Source organism: Manis javanica, chromosome 4 (assembly GCF_040802235.1).
Source record: "Manis javanica isolate MJ-LG chromosome 4, MJ_LKY, whole genome shotgun sequence".
Lineage (NCBI taxonomy): Eukaryota > Metazoa > Chordata > Mammalia > Pholidota > Manidae > Manis > Manis javanica.
In genome coordinates, this window is record NC_133159.1 from 64,337,912 (window position 1) to 64,350,428 (window position 12,517).

At 36.3% G+C, this 12,517-nt stretch overlaps 1 protein-coding gene across 1 annotated transcript in view; it reads right to left on the minus strand.

The window, feature by feature from the left end:
- The window catches only part of PIGK (phosphatidylinositol glycan anchor biosynthesis class K), a 126,601-nt gene that overhangs the window by 112,170 nt on the left and 1,914 nt on the right, over positions 1-12,517 (minus strand). Inside the window, exons 2-3 of the mRNA XM_037024363.2 lie at positions 10,879-10,932; positions 492-583 (exon numbers count right to left, since the gene is read on the minus strand). Of these exons, the coding sequence (XP_036880258.2) occupies positions 492-583; positions 10,879-10,932 (146 nt within the window). The remainder of the gene's footprint in view (positions 1-491; positions 584-10,878; positions 10,933-12,517) is intronic.

A 12,517-nucleotide genomic window follows, 5' to 3' on the forward strand; every position in this document is an offset into this window, starting at 1 on the left:
ATGGTAGCAGCCGTGCAGTAACCAAGTCTAGCCTTCAACAATTCATGGCTGCACTATCGTCACTAGACTGGTTTTATGCCATGATTATTAGATGTATTTTCTGCTACCTCATCTTCCTTTTCCTGACTATTTAAGGCTATGGGCTCCCTGGCAATTTGGTGAATTACTCAACATGCTTTCAATAAATTCCTTTTCTACTTGAATTAGTCAGAACTGCCCTCTGTTGTACACAATTAAAAACCCAGAATGAGGCATTTAATAATTGAATAAATACACTATACAATTATACTTTATCAAATCTTTTTATCTTAATATTGTTATTTTACATAATTTTTGACATTATGTTCTTAAGTAACAGTTACTTTCTACCAACAACCACAAAACTTCAAGTTTATTTTTTTCAAAAGCAACACAAAAATACAAATATAATAACAAACATCTAATGTAGTTTTCACTAAGGTTCATAGTGATGCTTTATTAAGAATGCTTACCTGTCAGGAATACCTAGCCTCTTGACACTTCTATAAACAGAAAGAGTATTTGCAACATGCCGATAATTAAACCAGAATCGCGATGTACACACCTGAAAGCATTAAAACAAATACATTATTGTTATGAATCAAAATAAGCCATGGAATTACAGAATTATATCTCTTTAAGTAGGATATAGGGAATACCTAAGAAAGAATTTATCATAATTCAGGCTTAGAAACAGCAAATCATATAAAGAATTACCAATAAGACAAATCGTTTTAGAGAGAGGTCTTTCATAACTGGTATTAAATAAAAAGACCATTCAACTTAAGGGCAAACAAACTTTGGGAAGTTTAATCAAATACTGAACCTGCTCAGTTATTCTCAATTTATGTGATTCTATAGTGTTCCTATTTTTAAGAGACTAAACTCTTTAGAATAAAAGATAATGTCCATAATCTCTTCACAGAATTGAAAAGAAAATTAGCTAATTTAGGTTATACAATATTTCTTTTACTCTGGATTGCTTCCTAATTTTAGTTGTGAAAAATACAGAGACTAAAATACAACATCAAAGCAATTTCACATGCACATAAGAGAATGCATTATAAAGAAGCTGCTGAACTGAACAGAAAAGTAGAAATATTTCAAACAGATTTTACACTTAAAAAGAGAAACTGATTCCTAGAAATGATATCAAAGACACTAGAAAAAATCTTACGCCATGCCTCAAAAATCAGCCCTCTTGAGAAACCACCCCTAAGAAAATAAAGAGATAGGGGTCAGTTGATACCAATCAAGCACCTTCCTACCTCGTACCACATGACTCTTTTGATAAAAGGTGTAAGACAGTTTTGAGAATAGCATAAATGTTCTTGCCCCTGCAAATAGAAAAGGACTACCAGGCGTGTTTATTACAATGCATTTTCAACCAGGTATCCAACAAGGAAAAGACTAGAATTTCTGAGTATACACATAAAAATGTGTATCTCCCTATGTCCAAAATACCATAAAATCCTAACCGAAAAGAAAAACTTGAAATAATCATAACTCAATGAGGAAAAAGATATAACAACCCAATTGTGAAAAATGGGCAAAGGATGAGAGCAACCATTTCATAACAAAACACAACTCTTAAATATGTTCAACTTCTGTCCTAATTTAAAAAAACACAAATCATACTGGTAAGTATAGAAAAGTCTGACAATTCATAGCATTGGCAAGGGTGTAGAGAAATGAATACTCATACCCTACTGATTGGAATGTAAAACTAATATAAACCTTCTAAGAAGGTAATTTACAACATACATCAAGTTTGAAAATGTATTTTTTTAAATTAAGCTCGTATAAGTATGAAAACATATGTATTCAAAGATTTTCACCTAATGTTGCCTGTATCAGCAAAAATGAAATCAAAAAGCTAGAAACAAATCACTACATATCAATAGCAAAGAATCTGCAGGTTCCCTAACCTGAGCAGAAACAGTATTATTTACATCTAAATTAGTCTTAATAAAAAACAGTATATTCAGTGTACCCTGCCATACCCAAAAGGTTTTTCTCATCTGTTACACTATTTAATGAGCATAAACCTAAGAAACTGTCCTCAATGTCACCAGCAATTTACTAGACATGAAACTAAGGTGGGAAAAGGGACCGGGAAATACCAACTTAATATAAATTATCACATACTCACTGAATGGAATACTAAAAAAGGGAGAAAAATCAAGTAGAAATCAAGTTTATTTCTGGACACACCAAATTAACATACATGATTTATGCCATATTTATTCAGAGTACTATAATCAATGCAAAAATAGAACTTTCTTCTCCCCTACAAAGGTAAGTACAATACTGTGGCTAGATACATGGTCTTTCAGTTAGGTCTTCAGTATTTGCTTCTCTAAACAAAAAAACTACAGTTACACATACCAAATCCATCATATAAAATATATGCAAAAGCATAATTGTAATGTAGAAAAATGAAGTTACTAAAATATAACATGTAATTTACAAGAAATATAAAACAGCAGGGGAAATGATCCACTAGTCTTTTTAAAAGGAGGGGAGGAGTAGACACAAATGTGATTATATGCATTGGAAATTTCTGACAAGGATATACAAGAAACTGAAAATAGTGGTTATAGAGAATAAAAATGGGGGTCAAAGAGGTGTCAAGTAACTTTTCAGTTTACACCCTTCCCCAATGTACCTTCTTTTTAACCATGAGTATGGTTTATCATTGTGGCTTTTTTTTTTTTAGATAATTATTTTTTATTGAAGGGGTAGTTGACACACAGTATTACATTAGTTTCAGGTGTACAACACAGTGATTGAACATTTATATACATGATAATTCTAGGTACTAGCTATCACCATATCAAGTTGTTACAATATTTTGATTATATTCCTTAGGCTATACATTACATCCCGGTTACTTATTTATTTTACAATTGGAAGTGTGTACTTTTTTTTTTTTTGAGGGCATCTCTCCTATTTTTTTCGATCAAATGGTTGTTAACAACAATAAAATTCTGTATAGGGGACTCAGTGCTCAATGTATAATCATTAATCCAACCCAAGCCTAATTTTCGTCAGTCTCCAATCTTCTGAAGCATAACGAACAAGTTCTTACATGGAGAACAAATTCTTACATAGTGAATAAGTTACATGGTGAACATTACAAGGGCAGTCATCACAGAAACTTTCGGTTTTGATCATGCATTATGAACTATAAACAGTCAGTTCAAATATGAATATTCGTTTGATTTTTATACTTGATTTATATGTGGATACCACATTTCTCTCTTTATTATTATTATGTTATATAAAATGCTGAAGTGGTAAGTAGATGAAAGATAAAGGTAGAAAACATAGTTTAGTGTTTTAAGACAGCAAATGTAGATGATCAGGTGTGTGCCTGTAGACTATGTGTTAATCCAAGCTAGACAAGGGCAATATAAAACATCCACGGATGCAGAAGATTTCTCTCAGAACGGGGGGTGGGGGGGGGGAGGTTCTAAGCCTCACCTCTGTTGATCGCCAATTTCTCACCTGATGGCCCCCCTGCAACTGTGCCAGTCTTAGGTTGTTTCTCCCTTGAGGAATCTTACCCCTCTCTGGCTAACCAGTCATCTTCCGGGGCCATACAGGGAAATGTAAAGTTGGTAAGTGAGAGAAAAGCCTTATTGTTTGAAAAGGTTAGTTTTTTACTTCTTTGCATATTTATGCCCTGTAGCTTCTATGCCCAGCATTTGTCTTGAGATGTCTTTACCACTTGGAAGAATTGTGATACACGGTAAATTCGATATGAGGCACGAATTCTATTTATGGGTTGTAATTAGGAAGGAAGAAGAAAAGCTATAGAAGTAGCAGGCGGAAGAAAACATGGGAAGATTGATTACTTCTTTGACATATCCTCTTGTAGAATAACTTAAGCATGTATAGGTTTTAAACTACTAATTAAATTGTGCACACACATTAACATAATAGGAGTACACTTACATAACCAAAGCAGACCTATAATTACCAGCCATCTCCAGTGAAACCAAGAAAACCAGTTAGGCACCTTAGGCATTTGTGAAAACTTATGTATGATATGGTGGATATTATCCAACTGAACTTGAACAGTATGAGAGAAATCAGACAAATTAAAACAACCCATTCCTGGGGACTGTTCACATCCCATATGTTCTTTTAACAGTAAATAGTCTGTAGTTGTAAGATTTTGGAGCACTACAATTTGCACTTCTCCTAATACTTGGTTGAGATCCAACAGTGTAGATCCAGTCAAATTTGTTGTTTTACTGTGTGCACACGCCAGCTTAGATATCTCCTTCTTCATTCCCATGGCAAGTCCAGGAACCGGTGAGATGAGTGCATCTACTCCTGTAGCAGCACATGGATCTTTGTTGGGGTTTTTTGATGATCATCTTCTGGCATGAGTCTTCCAGAGAGTGGTGATGTTGGAAGTTCTTTTTCACATCCTATCTTAGTTCATTTTTGGGGTAGCCAAATTAGGCTTTGATCCTCTGTATAAGCAGAAACAAACCCTTTGCCTACACTTTTATATGCCCTTTATACCATTGTGTAGAACTCATTGGAGGTCACCACACAGGAACTGCTTTTTTTTGTTATCATTAATCTACACTTACATGATGAATATTATGTTTACTAGGCTCTCCCCTATAACATGTCCCCGCTAAAAACCCCTTTACAGTCACTGTCCATCAGCATAGCAAAGTGTTGTAGAGTCACTACTTGCATTCTGTGTTGTACAGCCCTCCCCTTTCTCCCACCCCCCCATGCATGCTAATCTTAATAACCCCCTTCTTCTTCCCCAACCCTTATCCCTCCCTACCCACCCATCCTCCCCAGTCCCTTTCCCTTTGGTACCTGTTAGTCCATTCTTGAGTTCTGTGATTCTGCTGCTGTTTTGTTCCTTCAGTTTTTCCTTTGTTCTTATACTGCACAGATGAGTGAAATCATTTGGTATTTCTCTTTCTCCGCTTGGCTTATTTAGCTGAGCATAATACCCTCCAGCTCCATCCATGTTGCTGCAAATGGTAGGATTTGCCCTTTTCTTATGGCTGAGTAGTATTCCATTGTGTATATGTACCACCTCTTCTTTATCCATTCTTCTATCAATGGTTGCTTCCATTTCTTGGCTATTGTAAATAGTGCTGCGATAAACATAGGGGTGCATCTGTCTTTCTCAAACTTGATTGCTGCATTCTTAGGGTAAATTCCTAGGAGTGGAATTCCTAGGTCAAATGGTAAGTCTGTTTTGAGCATTTTGATGTACCTCCATACTGCTTTCCACAATGGTTGAACTAATTTACATCCCCACCAGCAGTGTAGGAGGGTTCCCCTTTCTTCACAGCCTCGCTAACATTTGTTGTTGTTAGTCTTTTGGATGGCAGCCATCCTTACTGGTGTGAGGTGATACCTCATTGTAGTTTTAATTTGCATTTGTCTGATATTTAGCGATGTGGAGCAACTTTTCATGTGTCTGTTGGCCATCTGTATTTCTTTTTTGGAGAACTGTCTGTTCAGTTCCTCTGCCCATTTTTTAATTGGGTTATTTGTTTTTTGTTTGTTGAGGCGTGTGAGCTCTTTATATATTCTGGATGTCAAGCCTTTATCGCATGTGTCATTTTCAAATATATTTTCCCATACTGTAGGGTTCCTTTTTGTTCTATTGATGGTATCTTTTGCTGTACAGAAGCTTTTCAGCTTAATATAGTTCCACTTGTTCATTTTTGCTGTTGTTTTCCTTGCCCGGGGAGATATGTTCAAGAAGAGGTCACTCATGTTTATGTCTAAGAGGTTTTTGCCTATGTTTTTTTCCAAGAGTTTAATGGTTTCATGACTTACATTCAGGTCTTTGATCCATTTTAAGTTTACTTTTGTATATGGAGTTAGGCAATGGTCCAGTTTCATTCTCCTACATGTAGCTGTCCAATTTTGCCAGCACCATCTGTTGAAGAGACTGTCATTTCGCCATTGTATGTCCATGGCTCCTTTATCAAATATTAATTGACCATATATGTCTGGGTTAATGTCTGGATTCTCTAGTCTGTTCCATTGGTCTGTGGCTCTGTTCTTGTGCCAGTACCAAATTGTCTTGATTACTATGGCTTTATAGTAGAGCTTGAAGTTGGGGAGTGAGATCCCCCCTACTTTATTCTTCTTTCTCAGGACTGCTTTGGCTATTCAGGGTCTTTGATGTTTCCATATGAATTTTTGAATTATTTGTTCCAGTTCATTGAAGAATGTTGCTGGTAGTTTCATAGGGATTGCATCAAATCTGTATATTGCTTTGGGTAGGATGGCCATTTTGACGATATTAATTCTTCCTAGCCACGAGCATGGGATGAGTTTCCCTCTGTTAGTGTCCGCTTTAATTTCTCTTAAGAGTGACTTGTAGTTTTCAGAGTATAAGTCTTTCACTTCTTTGGTTAGGTTTATTCCTAGCTTTTTTATTTTTTTTTATGCAATTGTGAATGGAGTTGTTTTCCTGATTTCTCTTTCTGTTGGTTCATTGTTAGTGTATAGGAAAGCCACAGATTTCTGTGTGTTGATTTTGTATCCTGCAACTTTGCTGTATTCTGATATCAGTTCTAGTAGTTTTGGGGTGGAGTCTTTAGGATTTTTTATGTATAGTATCATGTCATCTGCAAATAGTGACAGTTTAACTTCTTCTTTACCAATCTGGATTCCTTGTATTTCTTTGTTTTGTCTAATTGGCATGGCTAGGACCTCCAGTACTATGTTAAATAACAGTGGGGAGAGTGGGCATCCCTGTCTAGTTCCCGATCTCAGAGGAAAAGCTTTCAGCTTCTCGCTGTTCAATATAATGTTGGCTGTCTCCTAGTATGAATGCATTGCATTCTATTTCCTCCTTTACTTCTGTTAGTATTTGTTTCAGGTATGTCGGTGCTCCTGTATTGGGTGACTATATATCTATAATGGTTATATCCTCTTGTTGGACTGAGCCCTTTATCATTATGTAATGTCCTTCTTTGTCTTTTGTTACTTTCTTTATTTTGAAGTCTGTTTTGTCTGATACCAGAAATGCAACACCTGCTTTCTTCTCTCTGTTGTTTGCATGAAATATCTTTTTCTATCCCTTGACTTTAAGTCTGTGCATGTCTTTGGGTTTGAGGTGAGTCTCTTGTAAGCAGCATATGGATGGATCTTGCTCTTTTATCCATTCTATTATTCTGTGTCTTTTGATTGGTGCATTCAGTCCATTTACATTTAGGGTGATTATTGAGAGGTATGAACTTATTGCCATTGCAGGCTTTAAGTTTGTGGTTACAAAGGTTCAGGGTTAGCTTCTTTACTATCTTACTGTCTAACCTAACTCACTTGTTGAGCTATTATAAATACGGTCTGATGATTCTTTATTTCTCTCCCTTCTTATTCCTCCTCCTCCCTTCTTCATATGTTGCATTAAGTATATCATGCTATTCTCTTCTGGCCTGTAGGGTTTCTGTTGAGAAGTCTGATGATAGCCTGATGGGTTTTCCTTTGTAGATAACCTTTTTTTTCTCTCTGGCTGCCTTTAATACTTTGTCTTAGTCTTTGATCTTTCCCATTTTAATTATTATGTGCCTTTGTGTTGCCCTCCTTGGATCCCTTGTCATGGGAGTTCTGTGTAACTCTGTGGTCTGAGAGGCCATTTCTTCCCCTCATCTGGGGAAGTTTTCGGCAATTATTTCTTCAAAGACACTTTCTATCCCTTTTTCTCTCTCTTCTTCTTCTTCTGGTACCCCTATAATGCGTATATTGTTCCTTTTCGATTGGTCACTCAGCTCTCTTAGAATTCTTTCATTCCTGGAGATCCTTTTATCTCTCTCTGTATAAGCTTCTCTGTGTTCCTGTTCTCTGTTTTCTAGTCCATTAATGGTCTCTTGCATCTCGTCCATTCTGTTTTGAAGTCCTTCCAGAGCTTGTTTTATTTCTGTATTCTCCTTCCTTAGTTCTTGCATATTTCTCTGCAAGTCCATCAGCATGGTTATGACTTTTGTTTTGAATTCTTTTTCAGGAAGACTAGCTAAATCTATCTCCCCAGGTTCCTTCTCAGGGGAAGATGTAGCAGATGCCGAAGCTATCTGGGTTAGTCTTGTCTGGATCATATTTTTTTGCCTTTTCATGTTGACAGGTGCTATTGACTGTCAGCTGGGAGGGCCAAACTTTTCACTTGCTACTGGCCTTTCTTTACTGGGACAACTGCGACCCCTAGTGGCTTGTGTTGGGTAATTGCATGTAGGCTGGGTCTTTGTGTCTTGCCTGGCCGATATGGAGAAAACTCCCTTTCTGAGGAGGCGGGGTCTGCCTTAGGCTGCTTCTCTGCTTTTGCAGCGCCCAGAGGGGTAATGGACAGGGGGGTTGTTTGGCTGTTTACCTCCGTGAGGGGTCTCAGAGCTGTTACCCAGGGGGTTAGTGCACCCGGTTTTCCCTGTAATTTCCAGCCACTGGACTGTGACCTTTGTTGTTTCCATCCAGCTGTTATGTCCCTGTCCCTTTAAGACTTTCAAAAAGCACTCGCTTTTCTTTGTCACAGGAGCATCAGCTTCGGAACCCGCTCAGAGTTCTTGCTGCCCTATTTCCCTAGTTTCCAGCCCTCCATGCGTGCACTGTGTCTGCGCTCTGGTGCGGGTGGCTGGGGCTAGGTGTTTAGCAGCCAGGAGCTGGGGGGAGGTGTGCTCGGGTCCCGCTGGGCGGGGGCTTGTATCTTACCCCTTTCACCAAGCGCTGGGCTCTTGCACGAGTGGATGTAGTCTGGCTTTTGTCCTGTGTCTTCTGGTCTCTCTTTTAGGATTAGTTGTATTTGTTGTATTTTCAAAAATATATATGTTTTTGGGAGGAGATTCCCACTGTCTTACTCACGCCGCCATGTTGGCTCCTCATTGTGACTTTTTTATTAAACAGAAGCAAAAATGTTTTACTCAAAGCAGATCCTGAAACTAAAATGAAATTCAATTTTCCTTCTATCTTCCCTTGTGGCAAAAATTTTCTCAGTCATATTTCAAGAGCAAAGGGGCATTTCATATACCTCTGATCATCTACTCAGAACTAAAAACAAATTAATTCAAACTGAGGGGGTGACATATATTTTTTAAAAATCTGAATCACACAACATTGAAAGAAATGCATCTTTAGTACTTTCACTTGGCCTTGATCAAACCATAATTTTCGATTTAAGAAAATACAATTAATTGACGTGTCACTATACTGTTTGAGTTAATATGTAAAATACCATACAAAATAAGAAAACTACAGTTGTTGTAAAATGCTCAGTAATAATTCCTTTTCACTCTTTTTCTCATCTGAGGCCCAGGTTACTGATATTGGAGAGGGGCTTGATTAGGTTTCCCACAAAAAGGAAGGCTTTAATGTGGTATGTAGTTCAGCTAATAGATTCTTATTCTAAAGGATGAGCCCTTTTGCAATTAGTTATCTGCATATAGGCAGCTATTCCCTCTTTTAAGAGTTTCCATAGAGAAACTAATCACAGAAGAGCCCTTAGTTTCCTGTAAAGCAAGTTATCTTCAAATTGGTAGATCATGGCTTGCCTTCTTATAGTTTTCCCCTCTTTTAAGTGGTCAGTGAAAACCTGCTTCCTTATCTTCAGCAGGTTTTTGTTTAATTCTTTCATAAAATCTCTTGTAAGGGGTAGCATATAGAAGGTGTTCTTTCCTGGTGAACAAGAAAATGAAACATGAACCTTCATTATAGTGTTCTATTCAATCACAATAAAATTATCCAAATAGTTTCTAAGTGCAGGAAAAACAAATTGATTACACGTATTCTATTTGGCAAATTAAAAATACAAATTTATGAATCCAGATAAATTGAAGATGACAATTCACACCAAGAAAAATAAAAGGGGGCCAATAAGCAAACCTTACTAAGAATCAGAGCAATGCAAATTAAAACAAGATTTAATTTGTTGCTCATCAGTCAAAAAGCAAAGATAAAAGTTAGTAGGATCCACAATTGCCTGGGATTAGAAAAAGAAGTACAGCATTTCTGGAGGGCAATTATGCTCTGTGAATTCACAGCCTTATGGCCTAGGAACGTATCCTAAAGAGAAAACCAGTCAAGTTCACAAAGTTGTATATGTATGGAGGATGCCCAACACAGCCCTGTTTAAAACAATGAAAAATTTTAGAATCTAAATGCCCATGAACTGGAGATTAAGGCACATTTGTAAAACAGAAAATAGTACATCCTTTGGAAATTATTATGTATCTGCTGGCAGGGAAAGATCTCTAAAATATACAGCTAAGCAGTTACAAAATAGCAGATACAAGATGATCCAGTTATATAAAACCATTTATCTTTATGCTTATTTTCGAAGAGAGTGAATAGAAAAGAATGTTCACCAAAATGACAATGAGAGAAACTGAAGACATTTCCTTATCTCCTTTTTTTTTCAGTTGAGGTGAAATTCACATAACAAAATTAATTTTTCTTCTTATAAACTTTTCTGTATAATTGAATTTTGTCAAATGACCATTTACTTTTGTAAACAGAAAAACAATTAAAAAAGTAAAAAAAAAAAACCTAAGTAGAGAGTATCCATAAACTATTAAGGAAATACAATCACTAGTTTCATCATTAAAATAATTCTACATTTTATAAAATGCTTCTTTTAATAATAGCACACCTGATTCTTATATTTATTTATGTATCAGCACTAGACAGATATACTCAAGAGAAAGAACAGTATTATTCAACAGAGTCAATCTAAAATAGAGCCAAAACAAATAAAGAACTTCTATTCTAAGATAAAAAAAAATGAATTCTATTTCAAACATTTGATTCATGCAAAATTCCTCAGAAACATATCTGTTGTGAACATCTAGGTATAACTTTATAGAATATACTTACCAAAACCGCCCAGTTGTTTGTATGGCCACTTCTAAAGAACTGTTCTGCTTGATCCTATCAAAGAATAGCAAAAATATTACAAAAAAAAAGTCACATTTTCAAGAATAAAGACTGATAAAGGACAGTTAAGATTCATGGAGTTTTCACAGTTACAATAACAGTAAGTCATCATTATGAAGTTTATAAGTATTCTAGTATTTGACCATGAAGGACAAAACAGAGCTTGGATTTTTTTTGGTGGGGAGGCATTCTTGGGGGTAGGGGAGGAGGTGTTTGTTTTTAGACATTTTATCTCAAACACAGCCAGCTCTTATTCATATGCTTCTAGTTTTCATTAGGTCTTCAAATTGCCAATGACTAATTTACATCTTGACTCTACATATAACAATTAATAGCCTTCCTGCTGAAATTTCATTCATTATTTGTTCCTACTCTGTGCTGGGTGCTTCCAGTTACCTTTTTTGAACTTACCAATATATTTGATTGAGCACACCCTCTAGCATGCTGCCATGTGCCATTTCACTACTCTGTTAAAGTCTGATTTATATTTGCCATAAGGGAACATTAAAAACTTTTGCATCCAGATACCTAATGAACATGATTTTTATTATATATTCAAATAGTAAGGAATATAAACCATAATGACCTCAGATCTGCTCCCAAACAGTAGAACAGACTGCCTGGATTCAAATATGGGCCCCAGCATTTACGAGCTGTATAAACTTAGGAAAGCTGCTTAATTTCTCTGTTCTTCCATTTCCCCATCTGTAAAATGGTAATATTATCTGACACACAGAATGCAGAAATGGTGACTGGACCATAGTAATTGCATAACAAATGTTAGCTGTTTTAATTTTCAGCGGGCAAGAAAATTTCAGGGAGAATGAAATTCAAAAAATCACTCAAATGTGTATGTGTCACACACATACACACACACACACAAATGCACACTTTTGGTTTTTTTAACCTTTCTCAACAGCTGCCTAGATGCTAATGAAAGCAATGTGCTACAGTGGATAAAGCACTGGTTTAGGATTTTGAAGATCTGGGTTTTAACTCAGGTCCTATCCCGCATCTGGCTATGAGACTGGGGTAAGTCATTTAGCTCTTTGGAATCAACTTTCTTCATGTAGAAAAATGAGAGTTGACCCAAAAATCTGTAATGTCCCTTCCAGCTCCAAAATTCTTACATCATTAAGACTTCAGTGAAAAAATTTGAGATGGCAAAACTCTATTGTGATTGTTTAGACAAAAAAGCACTGCAAAGTTATTCATTCTACATATAGTTAGTGGAACACCTATTACATGCCAGGAACCATGTAATGCACAGTAATATAAAAACCATTGAAAAGCATGATGCTTTCTCTCAATAATAGCAGAATTCAATAAAGAAGACAAGCACACACATTACACTGCAGTGTCACAGTCATTCATTCATCATATTCATTGGGTATCATGTGACAAGTCACTGTCCTGAGGCCTCCAAAAACAATGATGGGCCAAAAGAGTCACAATACTTGACTCCAAAGAGGTCACTATCCAATTTGATAGACACACAGTAAGCAGATAATGGCAAACTACAAATGCTATAAAGATACACAGTTTCATGAAGGAGTATAACAGGGAAACCTGACCTGGT